Raw genomic sequence first — 16,025 nt, 5'->3', positions numbered from 1 at the left:
GAGAGGCTCATGCAGTGCTTGTGTCAGCATTTTGAGCCTGTAGAGGACATCACAATACCCGAGAGAAGCTCATGCAGTGATTGCGTCAACTCTCTGGGCCAGCGCAGAGCCTGAGAGGCTCAAATCAGTTAGTTGTCGGGGCTGGAGGAGCAGTGCAGATTCGATCAGTGGAGCTGGTGGGACACTGTTGCTATTGGTGCAGAACAATGTTTGTGGAGACAAAGCCGAGGTAGAGGGAGTCACTGCCTTGATAGATTTCTAGCCAAAGAAATCTAGATCCGGGTTGCAGCAACAAAGGAGGATTGGAGAGGAGTGATTCGACATTTGGCTGGAGGATTTCCATGAAGGAAATCAGGACTCAGAGGGAGTCTAGAGGAGCTTGTTCCTTAGAGGATTTCTAGCGCTGAAGAAATCTAGATCCGAGTCTTGCTGGATTAACAACAGGAGAGGGAGAAGAGAACCAGTCCTATATTTGTTGAGCAGAGATGGCAGTCAATGGATTGAGGGATCAGGACAGATTGGATGGAGCATCCAATTTTGTCATCTGGAAGGCCAGGATCCTGGTAGTCCTAGACAAGAATTGCATCAAGGACTATGCCTTGAAGGTAGATACTGTTTTGGTCGACACTGATTTGCTGAAAAAATACGAGGAGGCCTAGGCAAAGGCTAAATGCATGATTCTAGATGGGGTCAAAGATCATATGGCCCCACACATTGCTGAGAAGGAAACAAGGGATATGTGGGAGACACTGACCACCTTGTACCAGTGCACTTTCATTCAACGGAAGATGCTATTGGAGAATCAACTAGAAAGTACCAGATGTAGAAGGGAGAAAAGATCAATCCCTTCCTTCTCAGGTTGCAAGGGATTTGAGACCAACTGATTTCCATGGGGTCTACACCATATACTGAGTTCATGGTCAGGACTGCCCTGAATGCAATCATCGAAGACTAGGAGACATTTGTCCAGAGTGTCTTGGGCAGAGCTTCTCTCCCCAGTTGGGAGGAAATGTGGGTAGTTCTTCGATAGGAAGAGATCAGGAGGCTGACCAAGGCAGGAAGTAGCGGCAGAGGAGCCCAGGTCAAGAAGGAGGAGGAGGAGGAGGATGCAACTCTCGCATCATCGGGATAACATGGGTAGTAGAAAATGAAGAAAAAGGATATATCCAAGGTCAGATGCTTCAAGTGTGGGGAACTTGGACATTTCGCCACTTAGTGCCACGGGAAGAAGGGCAAGGAGGAGGCTTCTGACTCGAAGGCTGCTCGAGCGAAAGCTGATAGGGAATGCGAGGATGATGATTGTGCCATGAGTGCTCATGCGTCTTTGGAGAAGAGGTGGGATGACATGGAGTTGTAGTTGAGGGGACTACATGGGGGGATCCTTGAGGTGCCCAAACTCTTGGATCACATATGGCTATGGGAGCCCTTAACGACAGTAGCAAAATGACGGGTGTCGGTTGGAGCGAGGTGTGATGGAGTTACAATGGCATTGCTAAAGTGCCAAAGTCTGAGGCAGCACAGTGGATGTTGTAGTAGTGCGAGAGACACATAGCAGTTTGCAGTAGCGTAGTAACAGTAGAGAGTCATCACAAATCAGTAGCATAGGTAGCTTCAGCATCACAAGGCATCCATACTGACCAGCATGTCACTGTTAGGGTGAGTTTTTAGTTGCTTACTTCTTAGCAACTGAGTTGCAATGCAACAGTTAGCAGTGGCAATGCTATGGGCAGCATGACGCAACATTTTGAGAGGGAGCTGCGGTATAGATGTAGTAGTGACAATGGAAGAGTCATGGGTAGCAATACAGGATGTAGCAGTGCAGTGGATGAAGGGCAACAAGCTAAGAATTAGCATCACAGAGGACCGATGCAGTGGATCAGTGTGATGCTTCTAGTTGGAAGTGTTGTTAGAGCACATTCCTCACTAAGAGGGAGTGTGATTTTGGGTAGCATCAGATGTGCTCTAGCTCCAAAATTTTGTGGAGGGGCTAGAACACATGGGATTTCCAAGACCCAGAAATCGTTTGGAGGAATTCCACCAGGATGATGAGTTATTAAAATAATTAATATTTTTAATGGGTTCCTAAGTCTAAACTTAGGTTAATGGATTCCTAAGTCTAAACTTAGGAAAATAAAAATATTAATGGGTATTAATAAGAATATGGGTGAGAAGCTTCTAAGTGATGAGGATCAAGCTTTTTTAATCTTAGCCGTTGATTAGGGACTTAATCTCGGCTGTTGATTCATCAATAGGAAAAATATAAGAGAAGGATTGAGGGTCAGTTGGAGATACACTTGAGAGATCGGTCAGTTCGATTTTTTTGGGGCGAGGTTTGTTGAGAAAATCGAACAAGTGATCTGTTGCAGCAGAGGGGCAGGGATAGTTGAGGGAATCTTCTCCAGGACCTCGAATACACAACAAAGAGAGGCAGAGAGACACTAGAGGAGGCAGCACAGACCCAGGGAGACTGACGCTGGACCAGGAAGGGCCCACGCATTTCCAACGCTGGGGTAGAGCCACCCTCCAACAGAAATCCGACTTTTGCCGGGAAGTAGTAGGATCAACCGAGAAAGCTGACGTCAGAGCTCCAAGAGGCAGAGGAGGTCGCACATTGCTGACACAGTGTCCCATTGTGCTCCATGTAGGCCCACGTAACTACTGCGAAGGGGCAATGTAGTTGTAGCCGGGGACAATCAATCCAATTGCCAGATTGGAGAGACTTTGCAGTAGTGATCTTCATCAGTGTTTAAATAATTAAATAAGTTGTTGAATGTAAAAACAAGTAGGAGATGATAAACCAGTGATTGCAGTAGGATTTCTGATGTGTAGATTTAGAAATTTTCACATATATGTGGAGCAAATCTTGTGATTGAATTTTGTAGAAAGGAAATTCCTTATTGGATCAAAGATCAAGCGTGAGAGGAAGTATTTTGAGAGACCAACCCACTCTTGATATGCTCTTGAAGGAACTCTCATTTGTTCTTTGAGCCTCATAGTATAATCTTACGAGTGGTTTTGCAGGGGTGCTAGCCAAGTTACTTTTCAAATCTAAATCAATTTTTCTTAAATCTTGTGCTTCATTGTTTCAAATTTTCTATTTAAGAGCTTGGTGATGACTAAGCAAAGATGAGAATTTACTCACACTCGTTAGATTAGGCTTTGTGAATTAGATTGTACATATACCTTTCATTTTGTTGATTTTCCAATAATATTTGACTTGTCTTGCAGCCCTTGTTTGAACTGTTTGCTAACTCATTCTTGTGGCAACTTGAGGGAGTTTTCACTTGAAACATCTAACAAGTTGTTTGCAGGACCTTTGTCACATGTTGGGACTGAATTTTAAGAAGGCCATGGGCATTTAAGACATCATTTTTCTGCAAGGCTGACTTACACTCGAGGGAAGCATCACTCCTGACTAGGTGGCGGGCGTTACAAGGCTCATCGTGTTGGTAATATTGACATTGATGTCGTTAATCACATTGGTGATAATTTATGTTGAATGTGAAGTGCACATGAATGTTGAATTGGTGATAATTTAAGTTTAACTGCAAAAGGCTGAAAGCGATGTGAAGTGCAAAGGCTAAAATATTGATAAATATGTTGATCGAATTGGAAAATGGCTCATGACATAGCTGGTTGGAAAATGTATGCTTTTATTAAGGCTTCAAAGGTAGTTGGTACAAATCTGGAAAATGTAACCAATACAAATCTAAGAAGTTTCAAGATTTGTTTCATGTAATAATTGTTGCTGGCCCATTTTGTTACAACTCTATTTTATATTACAAAATTCTGATTTTTAATTCTAAAAATAAAGAGGTAGGTTGTGGACAACCTTAGAAGACCAAGAGACAACTCCTCATTTCGCATTCCTGCATAGAATACAAACAGTCAATAAGCTATGCTTATAAAAGATAAGTTGTTGAATGAGAAAGGAAATTTTTTTGGAGTTAAGTAGTTTTTATGAGAGAGTTCATGAGCAGCAACAGAAGAGGAACATAATTGATGAGGAGAAGCAGAGAAGATGTGCAGTCAACTTGACAACATAAATTTATATCAGGTGACCAAAACTCTTGACTTGGTATTGTGATTAAGAGATTGCAGTCTCTTTTCAAGTTGTAGCTTTATCAAGAACAAGTTGTACCCTGTTGAGATAGGAGTCTCCTGTGGGTTGTAGTGTGCAGAAAATCTGTGGGAGTTGGAGCTTCCTTTGAGGTAGGAGCCTCTTGTAGGATGGAGCCTACAAAAATTCTGATGTAATGGGGGAGTAGGAGTTTGCCTTCACATTACTTTCAGCGAAAAAACTTGTGGTTTTCTCCTGTATGGGTTTCCACTTATATCTGGTGTCTTCATGTGTTGTTTCTTGAATATTGTGTGAATGCCGTTGAATTCTGAATAAGTATTAAATGATGGATGGAAAAGTGGATCTAGATCTTTCTAAATTATATTTCATTAGAAAATTGTTAAGAAGTTCTATATAATGAGACTTCCTCTCATTGGCAAAGGGGATTGATGTAGATGAAGAAACCCCACTTTAGGCTAAGTAGAAGGTTCTTTGTGGGCAAGGGAGAAAGGGTTCATGACAGATTTATGTTATTTTCTTCTTTTCTGTAGGTTGAATTGATTTGCAAGGCTGCCACTGTAAATCAGCTGATGTATTCTTCTGATAGGAGATATTTCACACATTTGTTGGGCGCTGCTTTTGGCTAAGGAAGAAAACTTTTTCTATATTCTATTGATCCCATCATGTCTTGATGTAATCAGATATGTTAATGAAGAAATTGCTGCCTGTTCATTCATTTTTGAAAGCTGTTCTCTTTGTATTGATGATTGCACAACACATTGGTTGATGTTATTTGGATGTGAGTTTGTAATTTTGTAAGCATTTCATTCAGTTTGCACATTGATTTCATTGATATAATTGATATGGTTTATTTTGATAGCCTTGCTGATTTCATCCATTCATTTAAAGGCTTATTTCTCGTTTTGTTGTCCAAACTACATAGCCCATAAGATAAGGCACTTGTCCTCTTCATTTTGGCCAAATTATGTTGTAAAATCAGAGAATAATCCACTTCAGTAGTCTGATTTTCATATCTGCATTAATGGACAGATTAATGATTCTATCTAATGGAATACCCTCTTGTGTTGGAGTAGATCCAGCCTAAAATGAGCCGAATGATCATTGGCATAACAATGAGTGATGTCCTTGATTTACCCTAGGATTTGTGCTTGATGACTGGACTTATTTTCTGAAGTGCAAATCTTCGAGGTAACATGGATGTTACATGTGAATTACAAAAATCCTGACACCTAATTATTAGCATGTAACTTAACTTTTTCTTCAATAGATGCTTATTGTATCCCAATGCAGCAGGTTTGCAACTTCTGAACATGAGAATATATTCAATGAAGTGAGGTCAGCTTATGAATTCCACTACTTGAGCTCCTTTAGCTAAGAAGCTGCTTGTGGGTGGCATTTATGCTACCAAAATTTCCCAGGAATAGAACCTTGCCTGAACTGCAATAAACAAGATACTTTTATGGGTGTGTTGGTCCACGAAGTATGAACATATGGCTAGGGGGGATTTGAACCTTGGTGTGGGTACTATCACCAACCCTGCTTTACCTACCAACCAAGTCCCTATTGACCTAATTAGCTTTAAGTCATCATAACTTAATTTTATAACATGACTTAAAACCTAAAACTCAGCTACCTTATCACATAACATGGCCATTATAACATATATTTTCCTATTTTTGGGATTATGATATTTGGGCTAGTAATCTTTTTTATTCAATTTGAGAGATGGGTAGTGCGACTTCTTTCCACCATTATGTTCAGTGAGTGGCATAGTGAATAAATATTTAGATCATTGGTATTATGCATAAAAGGTTGAAGTTTTAGTGGTTTCTTCACAAAATATATTCTTCTGGAAATATACACAAGAAGTGTGATGCACCCTTATGATCGTTGGTATCTAGAGGAGCTCTCCTCCTAGCCACATGTTTGATATGGCAACTTAATTTGGTATGTCATATGAAAGCTGCTCTCTCTTTATCTCTCTCAACGTTTCTCTTTATTATTTATTTTCACATTTTGTCAAATAATAGAATCTGGATTGTTACTATTTTTACCAAGTGATTTTAATTGAAACCTTGATATTTGGTTTCCAGTGAGTTTTTAATAATTAGAATCATCTCTGTCAATTCCTAGTCATCTTTTTTCTTCCCTTCGTCCTTTTATCCTCAGATGCAGTTTGGGATGGAAAGCATTTATTCACATTGCCATATGAAAGCTGACCTAGTTCTGATGACAGCTCTTAGATTGAAAATCCTCTTTACAGTGCCAAAAGAGTGCACATGCTCATGTGAATTGGAAATACTTAGCTTAGACCCATGAAGAGCAGTTTTTGTCTGCTTTCTATAATTTATGTGCATCTGGTAGTATCCACCTGAAATTTTTTTAATCAAAATACACTATGCGTGTGAACTGTTTTGCACCTGAAAACTGTTGCTTTTTAATTTGGTATTTTTCTTTCACTAAACATTCCTGTTTTCTGAATATGTAGGTTTTCGATTTGTTTGACATAAAGCATAAGAACGCACTGGGTTTTGAAGAGTTTGCCCGCGCACTCTCAGTGTTTCATCCAAATGCTCCAATTGATGAAAAAATTGACTGTATGTTTTTTCCAGTCAAATGCATTTTTGTTGTTGCAGTAATTGTCTATTTTGTGTTAATTGAATTCTGCAATTATAGAGGCATTTCAAACTATATGATTTGCTTTTCACAATGGGTAATATTTACCTCTTTGATTGTGATGATTATTTTTGCTGAGTAGAATACGCTTTTGTTGTTAATGAAACAATTAAGCATTCAGAGAACAACTGGCTAATCAATGGCCGCTCTTATGGAATAGTAGAATTCTTCATGCCTAAGAACATGATGCCTTTTAGAAAAAAAATGACTGGGCTGTTTCTTGTCAGTGATGAACATGAAAAGTACATAAATAAATTTTTATATATTAGAGCATGATATGTTTTTGTGTGTTGCATGAAGGTGTTAGCTTTGTGTAACTCAGCAAAGCTACCCACTATCACCTCAGTAATTCTTCCTTTCTCTTTAGGTTGGCTCATCTCCAACACAAGGGGGGGTATCCCTAAGTAGGATTGCTAATTCTATGGAGTGCAGGCTCTACATGATGGTTGAAGAGTAGTTTTTAACAAAACAAATAGTTGAAGAAGTGGTGAAAAGATGTATGGGTGGAGAACAATAAGGTGATGAAAACCCCAAGGCTAGTGCCTACCAAATCTTGGGCAAAATGGAGTCAAGGAGATATGAATTTAAGACGGTGAGTGGATGAACATGTAAGGAAAGCAAGGGCTGTTATACATGCCACAAATTAGCCTTATCTTGCTGAAAACTATTGCAGAAAATTGACCTTGGAAAGCTAGGGGTGCTACTCTTAAACATTATTATGAAACTGATGTCATATTACTTTAGCAACAACTACGTTTGTTAGATGCAAGCTGAATATAACAACAATATACAAAAGAGGCATTATATACTCAAGGCTCACATTAAAAAATTCAATTGGTTGTAGATACTGTTGAATTTTGTAGCTATGGTCGGTCTTCATAAATTTTATTTTAGCCCTTGAAATATATATTGTAATTGTAAGACATGTTCTCCATGTCATTTTCATTATTTAGCTCTTGGAAGAATTTTTATATGACATTTTCTTCATGCTGGATTCAAAACAGAAAATTTCGAAATTTGAATTTTGACATTTTTGGCTCCTAATTTGTCAAGTCAGCCCTCCCTCAAGTCAAGTGGGCCCTAGTGAAGAGACACCCATTCGGATAGGAAAAATACTATATATAGAGCATTCAGCCTCCTCCACAAAGCACCATTCTACCTGTCCTAAGACAAGTAATATTCTGGGAATCCAAGCGAAGAAAAGAACGACGAATTCATCTCAAGAAGATTTCTCTCTCTCTCTCTCTCTCTCTCTCTCGACTTCGTACATGTGATTTTCTGGGCAACAAGGCTGAATTTTTGGGCATATTCTGTGAGGCTGAAATTTGGCCTAGGAAGATCAGAGAGGGCCAAACTTGAGGGGCAGATGTTTGACTTGATAAGAGGGTTGTTTGACCAAATTTGACCATAGTTTCACTGGTCATAGTTGACTAGGTGTATTCGGTGTATCTCTTGTTAAACTGAAGAATTTCTCTAAGGAAAAGGTTATTGGGTTTTCCCCCAAGTAGGATTTCCCAAGGTAAATCATGTGTTCTCTTTGTGCATTATGATCTCTATTGCCCTTGTGCATTTATGGTTGAATTTTTGAAGTGTAGTTGCTTAATGATAAAATTGAATTGATAAAAGATGATCTATATCATTAGAAGCAATTATCAATATTTCATAAATTAGTGCTTGTCCCTATTGCACTTGAAAAATCAACATGGTATTAAAGCTTTAGTGAAGGAAAGGACATTGAGACCACTCTTAAAGAAGCGTGGTCCCGTTTTCCCATACCATATTTATCACTTCCCTCTGCACATTACAAGCCGTATTCACTATTTCCTTTCTCTGGTTCCACATGGCCATTGGGTTCACAGGGCACTGGCACACTCCTTCCCCTTATCCACATATTTGGGTCAGGCCTGGAAACGTTGCCCCGAAGGTTGATGCAGCTAAAAGAAAGTTAAAAGCATATCATGGACACAAGCAAGAAACAAAGCAAAAAGAAAATCATAAAATGTAAAAGATGGTTGAAACATTAATAATAGCACGTGGGAAAAAGGCAATCACGAGCTCTTCCCCTTATCATTATGGCCATCACCCTAGTTCTTAGGGCCATTGAGTGCCGCGTCACATCATATAAAAAACCCATGCACATCCCAACCCTTGGTGGATCATGAACTACCCCACCTTTAAGGCGGTAGCAATTGCTATACATCATTCACAACATGCTCTCATTTGCTGGAGCCCCAAGCAATAGTACAAAGAAAAATCAAGAAAAGGAAAAAGGCAAGTGAGAAGGGTGGAAAAACAAAGGCTGGGGTAACTCATGCGTCCATGATTGCTCCCTTCTTACATCTGTACATATCTGGACTTCCTCATTGTTTCTATCCTTGTACCCATGCCATTTGGCCCTGAGACCCCTTCACCCCCATTCGTCTCTTCTAGAGTTGCGAGGGAGCGGTCCCTCCCCCTTCAAACCTGCTCCCAATCCGCGCTCCAGAGCGAAATTACAGCTCGGGAGTGATCACTCTCGAGCATTAAATTTTCACTCCGAGAGCGATTCGACTGGCGCCGGGAGCGTTCCACGCGGAAAAAAATCGCGGACGTGAAAAAAATTAATTTAAAGAAAAATTATGTTTTAAAATCAGTTGGGGGTTAAAAAAATTTCATTATCACTTGAATGAGTTGAGTAGAAGCTGGAGAGCAAGAGCAAAGGAGCGAGGAGAAGCGAGGAGCAAGGAGCAAGCCTGCAAAGAGGTTAGTAACTTAGTAATTTAGTATTTTAAACCTTAGTTAGGTAGTAATTTAGTTTAGTTTAGTTAACTATTTAGTAAAAAAAATCATGAATCTAAATTAAATTAATTAATCTAAATAAATTAAATTAATTTTCTCATTCATATTCCCATTCCCATTCCCATTAAATTTTGCAGATTTGAAAACCTACAAATATCAAACTTCATGGACCGGGCTATATTTCTTGGCATTTTCCTCTTCTTGGTCCCTTTTATGGTTATTATGGTGCTGGAGAGTAGGAAACGGAGGGGCCAAAATGAAGAGGGGGATGAAGACGCTGGAGAAAGTGGATTTGATGAAAGCCCTGGTGAGGAGGAGCTAGAGGAGGGTGAACATGACTCTCAAAAAACTAAACAAGACCAAACCCCATTGTGGAAATATGTTAACAGGCCTGAAGCAGGGAGAGGGGGTGGAACCACTAAATTTCATTGCCCCCATTGCAACAATAATTACACGGGTTCATACACCTGTGCTAGAAAACACCTCTGCGGGAAAAGGCCATGGGATGGAGATAAAGAAATAGGAATCAAAACTTGTCCAGCGGTGTCAGCTGCGGATAGAGCCAAATACATAAGGGAAGAGGAGGAAGCGCAATACAAAGCTAAAAAATCAAGGGGTTTCTTTGATCGAAGCTCACAATCACAAGCACAAAGAACTCCTTCAGCATCCTCCCAAGGCAGTGGATATGGAGGCACAGGGTCATCAGGGTTAAGGCGTAGAACCATATCAGGTTTCCTTGATGAGGGGTGTAGGAATGATGTGGATTCAAAGGTTTACAAGTTTCTTTATGCATGTGGGATACCATTCAATGTTCTTCGTTCACCTTATTGGCACGAAATGGTTTCTGCCATAAATGATGCCCGTAAAGGATACAAGAGCGCTGGGTATGACAAGGCAAGAACTGTTGGACTTGATCATGAAAAGAAAAAATATCACATTCTTTGAATAAAATGACAAGTTCTTGGACTGACCATGGGGTGTCCATTGTATCTGATGGATGGACAAATGTAAAAGGCAAGCCATTGATAAATGTTCTTGCTGTGTCTGTTAGTGGTGCCATCTTTCTAACTGCACATGATTACTCAGACAAGTTCAGGACTGCCATCAACATTGCAGAAGCATTACTTGAAACAATTGACCGTATTGGGCCATACAATGTCATCCAAGTCATCACTGATAATGCTCCTAATTGTAAGGTAGTGGGAGCAATTATTGAGGATAAATACCCCAACATATTTTGGTCTGGATGTTTGGTTCACACATTGAACCTTCTGATGCATGATGTTGTCAAGAACAAAAATGCACAATACAAATGGATTGGTGATTTGTACAAGAAAGGCAAACAAATGATAAAATTTATTACAAATCATAGCAATACCCATGGCCTTTTCCGCAGTCAGTCGAGATTGGAGTTGCTGAAGATTGCGAAGACCAGATTTGATAGCTATTACCTCACCTTCAGGCTCCTTTTGAAGGTAAGAGAGTCATTGGCTAGCATGGTATCAAGTCCACATTGGCAGGTATTAAAGGAAAGGGCTACAAATGCAGTTGACAGGCGAGCTTTTGAACTGGTGCAGGAGGTCGCTCTTGATGGTTAGTTTTGGACAAGTGTGAGGCAAGTATTGGATTTCACCAAGCCCATTTATCACATGATTCGGTTTGCAGATACAGATAAACCAGTGATTGGCGAGGTGTATGAGCAGATGGATACCATGTTGGGGCAAATAAAAGATACTGTTCATAACAGAGATCCCGACTTGTACAAACTGATTCATGATTGTGTGTGTGAATGGTGGAATAGACTTAATCTTCCACTACATTGCTTGGCGTATATCCTTACACCAAAATACTACTCTACATCTTGGTTGGGCCAACCTGCACCAGGGGGTGGGATTAGGACCAAACCCCATTTAGATGCAGAGGTAACTAGTGGATATTTGCAAGCATTAGAAAAGTTGATACTTGACAGGGAGGAATGTGCAGCTGTGCACCTTGAAATAGGCAAATACTTCAGTGGCACTGGTTTGTTTGGTAACTTCTATGCAATGGAAGACAGAGATAGATTTGATTCTCTCACATGGTGGAAAACATATGGTGGCCAGAGAATTTTGCCAAAATTGGCAAAAAAAGTTCTATCACAGGTTGTAAATACTTCTTCTGCAGAGAGGTGTTGGAGCACCTACAGCTTCATACATAATGTGAAAAGAAACAGATTCAATGAAAACTGAGCAGAAAGCTTGGTTTATGTGCACTACAACTTGAGGTTGTTGAGTCATTACTATGATCAGGCTTATGAGGATCCCACATATAAAATTTGGGACAATCACCCAGAGGATGACAATTTGGAGGATGGCACTATACATCTTGAAGAACTGGAAGAGGAACTTATAAGGGCTGAAGATGAAGCAGTTGTAGCTGCCATGCCACCTCCACCATCCAGTAGCAGTGCTCGAGTTTCGAGTCTTGTTCCTTTGCTGTCGCCACCTCCATCTATACCCTCACGTGGAGGGCATGTGCCTTCTAGTTCTGGTCGTCGGTCTGTGCGGGAGACTCCTAGAAGACCACCACGACCTGCTTATACTCCTAGAGACTCTCGTGGCAAGGGCCACATGTAGATTTACAGTTTACTTGTCTTTTCTAGTTTCTATTAGTTTTCATAACTGTTGAGTCTTGAGTCCTTGACTCTTGACTCTTGACTCTTTCATATCATAATGATATTTTTTGTAAACAATATACGACCGTGACAATGAAAATTTGAAGTTTGAAGTTGGCAAATATAACTCATTGGTAATGATTGTGAATTATGAATATGCTGCTTCGTGAAAGACTAAAGTTGTTTCATTTCATTTCATTATTCATGTTTCATTTTATAGCATTTCATTTCATGTTAACAGTTAGAAGTTAGGACTTAGAAATATCTAAGATATTATTTCTTGTAATGGTTAAACTTAGCTTACAAGTACAACTTTGGTGATCAATGATGATAAATGTTATATATTGAATTTTCAATTTTGAAAGTTTGAAGTTGAAACTTTAAGATTGAATTTGATGAATCATGATTCACGAGACTCAATATGTTGCAATTGTAATATGTATTTTACTAACTTGTGGACATGGTTGATGAAGATTATAACTTCTAGATGATTGATGTGATATGGTTCAATGATAAATCTATGTTTTTTATGTTTTTTTATATCTAATTCATCATTCTACATGTTTTTTGTTGACATATATGTATCAAAAATTAAAAAATATAATATATATATATTTTTAAAAAATCGCTCCGGGATTCGCTCCCAAACCATGAGCTTCTGAAAATGTCGCTCCCGCTCCTGTTTTCGCTTCCGCTCCCTGCTTTCGCTCCCGCTCCCAAGTAACATAGGTCTCATCATTATTCACATGCCACCTATTGATGAAGGATGTACCATGGACATGTCTTTCCCCTTAGGGGTTGGGAACACCTAGTAGGGTTATTTATTAGCCACTCCTACCTAGGGAGGTAACACTATTACACGGTCAAAGCCCCAAATTTGGAAGAGAATCCCCATATGAAGACTGAAATTGCCCTATATTAACGAGCTTGGTTCACTTAGATGCACTAATGATTATTTGTACCTAATAGTGAAGATGTGACACTGGACATTGTGTGTGACTGACATCTGGTTTTCATCATGTGATGGGCAACTTAAATGAGAGATATCTCTTGGATAATTCGACTTCTTATGAGAAGCTTGCACTTGTTCCTTCTTGGCTATTAGAGATATTTTGGAAGCATTTCGATGTTTGGAAGCTATTTGGATTATCTTTGGAGCTATTTCTTTAGATTATGGATTGATATACTAGATGTTGTCTTGTATGTGCCTATTATTGACGATTTTCTTTCTTGAAATTGTCTAATGCATGGAATTGTTGCTTCTAGATAATGCTAATTTATGCCCTTATTATTGAAAATTAATTTTTGAAAGGTTATCAAATCGAGAATTGCATATGTTATTCATTGTATGATATGTAATGAATGTTCCTAGTGGAGGATTCCTCTAAACTCTCCATCAAACTCCATTTTCCTTAGAAGTGGGTAAATGTTAGAAATTGATACCTAGGGCATCAATTTTTAGCCTCCTTAGAAACGATTTAGCTCATCTTGAGCCTCTAGACTCCATATGCCCAAAGGATAAGGCATTGATCCAAGTCCTTGGTGATCAATCTCCTTTTTCATCCATAAATTCTTTGCCTAAAAATTTTGGTCCTCTTAAGGTAGGACGTCTAACTAGTGTTTAGAGCGAATTGCCTTGGAAGAGGTTTTGTGAGAACTTGAGAGCCTAAACATCAATTTAAGGGTCTCCATAAAATCTTTTGCCCTAGGTGTTTCCCTAAGAGGGAAACCCTAGTTATTCTTCCTCAACTTGGGGACTTCTTTGAAGGTTGTATGAGCTTAGTACTTGTTGAAGTATATCACAAGAAGCCTTTTCTCCTTATTGCCTTGATCTCCAGAGTACCTAGAGCTAAGAAGAATCACAAAACCCTAGATATTGTGCATTTTATTCCTAGGTCTCTTGTAGAAAGCAAAGTGTTTCTTCAAGGCTTGTGCCATAGAATTGAGCCTTTCTTGAGAGATTCTAGCCTATCACCTTATATTGTAACCTTAGAATACCTTTCACAGATGATCATATCTTTACCGGGACTCCTACCATTGGTGAAAATTTGTAAAGAGTAGGGACCTTGGTTGTGGTGACAGTGGGCCATTGTCCCATTGTTAACACTTGTTCTAGCTACTTGTCTTGTAGGGTTTTTCTCTCCAAGGCTTGCTAGATTTTGTGGCAGCATTTTAGCGCCATTGTCGGGGATACGAAGCATGTGTTTTGTCCCTAAAAACAATATGTGTCATTATTTGGTGACTCCATTGGAAGAATGAAGCCCTATTTCTTCATTAAGATTCAAAGTCAATGCTTCTAGGGTGAAGCAAGTATCTTTCAAGGTATTTCAAGTTCACCTTGGCAACTCCATATTTGAATCTTATGAAAATTTGCATGGCAAGAAATGGTTCACTGGAAGGGCCTATTTTATATGTTTCATCATGATGATCCTCAATCAAATGGTGCCAAGAGGAGCTTGATGCCCATCTTAATGAATTTGTTGGGAGCCATGAAATTGAGGAACCTTCCCAATGCCTTGAAAGTGGGTTATGGTTCTTCCCAAGATATGATGATTGTAACACACCTTGCATAATATTCCTAATGGAAAAATTGACAGTTCATACTGTTACCACACAATCTAGCGAGACCCTAAGGAAGGGAAACCTAAGGGACAACTACTAGAGTAAGTGACAATAACGGGACAATGACTCATTGTCACCTCTGTCAAGGTCCCTTGCTTTTTTACGGACTTCAATAGATGGGAGGAGTCTTGGTACGAAGGGAATCACTTGGGATGAATAGATCAATGACTTAGGTGTGAAGTGATTCCACCAAGCCCATTCAAGGAGAGACACAACAGTGGATCAATGCTTCAAGGAAGCTAACATGCTCTTCAAGAAAGACTATAAGAATAAGAGATCAAGACTTAGGGTTTGAGATATGATGATGGTAATGGGTATTCGTAAGGTCAAGACTCTAGGAGATGAGGTAGGACCTATTGAAGAAGCACTATGTGATGATTTAACACTTCCAAAAGCCTTTTTGCTCTCTTTGGGAGACCGAAGAAAGACTTGCATTAGACCTAGGGTTTTATGAATAATCATGGGAAGAAATGCTTCCAAGGTACTCACTAGGTCAAGGCAAGGGAGGAGAAATGGTTTCTTGAGATTTATTCCAATGAATACTATGCTTATATAACCCTCAAGGAAATCCCCAAGGTGAGAGAGAAAGGCCTAGGTTTTCCCTCTTAGAGTGGCACAAAGGGCAAGAGATTTTATCGATGAAACTCAGGCGGATGCCCAACAAACTTGGAGATACGATATGACCTAGTTATTCCACCTCTTGTACACCAAAGAAACATTTGGAGGCTTTTGCATATAATTGTTTCTCTTCCAATAGTTTGAGCACCTTGTCAACATGTTGAACATGATCCTTCCAAGACTTACTGTAGATTAGTATATCATCAAAAAATACTAACACAAATTTTCTAAGGAAGGGTTTGAAAATGGAATTCATCAAACCTTGAAATGTAGAAGGTGCATTGGTAAGGCCAAAAGGCATCACCAAAAGTTCATAATGACTCTCATGAGTTCTAAATGTTGTTTTCAGAATGTCTTCAGTTTTCATTCTGATTTGATGATATCCTGAATGAAGATCCAACTTGGTGAAGTAAATTGCTCCATGTAATTCATCCAATAATTCATCAATGACTGGAATAGGAAATTTATCTTTAATAGTGAGCTCGTTGAGCTCCCTATAATCCGGACACATGCGACATGATTCATCCTTCCTGTGCACCAATACTACTGGAGCAAAGAAAGAACTTTGACTAGGTTGAATTATACCAGCCTCTAGCA

At 39.4% G+C, this 16,025-nt stretch overlaps 1 protein-coding gene across 6 annotated transcripts in view; it reads left to right on the top strand.

Moving 5' to 3' along the window:
• LOC149223922 (calcineurin B-like protein 3) overlaps positions 1 to 16,025 on the top strand; it is a 431,721-nt gene that overhangs the window by 256,298 nt on the left and 159,398 nt on the right. For all 6 annotated transcript variants that reach the window (XM_089385966.1, XM_089385964.1, XM_089385967.1 and 3 more), the window contains one exon: positions 6,570 to 6,678. In XM_089385966.1, the coding sequence (XP_089242092.1) occupies positions 6,570 to 6,678 (109 nt within the window). The remainder of the gene's footprint in view (positions 1 to 6,569; positions 6,679 to 16,025) is intronic.

Source organism: Pinus tabuliformis, chromosome Q (assembly GCF_031772625.1).
Source record: "Pinus tabuliformis cultivar Carrire ecotype Pingquan chromosome Q, CPIR1, whole genome shotgun sequence".
Taxonomy (NCBI): Eukaryota; Viridiplantae; Streptophyta; class Pinopsida; order Pinales; family Pinaceae; genus Pinus; species Pinus tabuliformis.
This window is presented reverse-complemented; position numbering and strand designations above follow the sequence as displayed.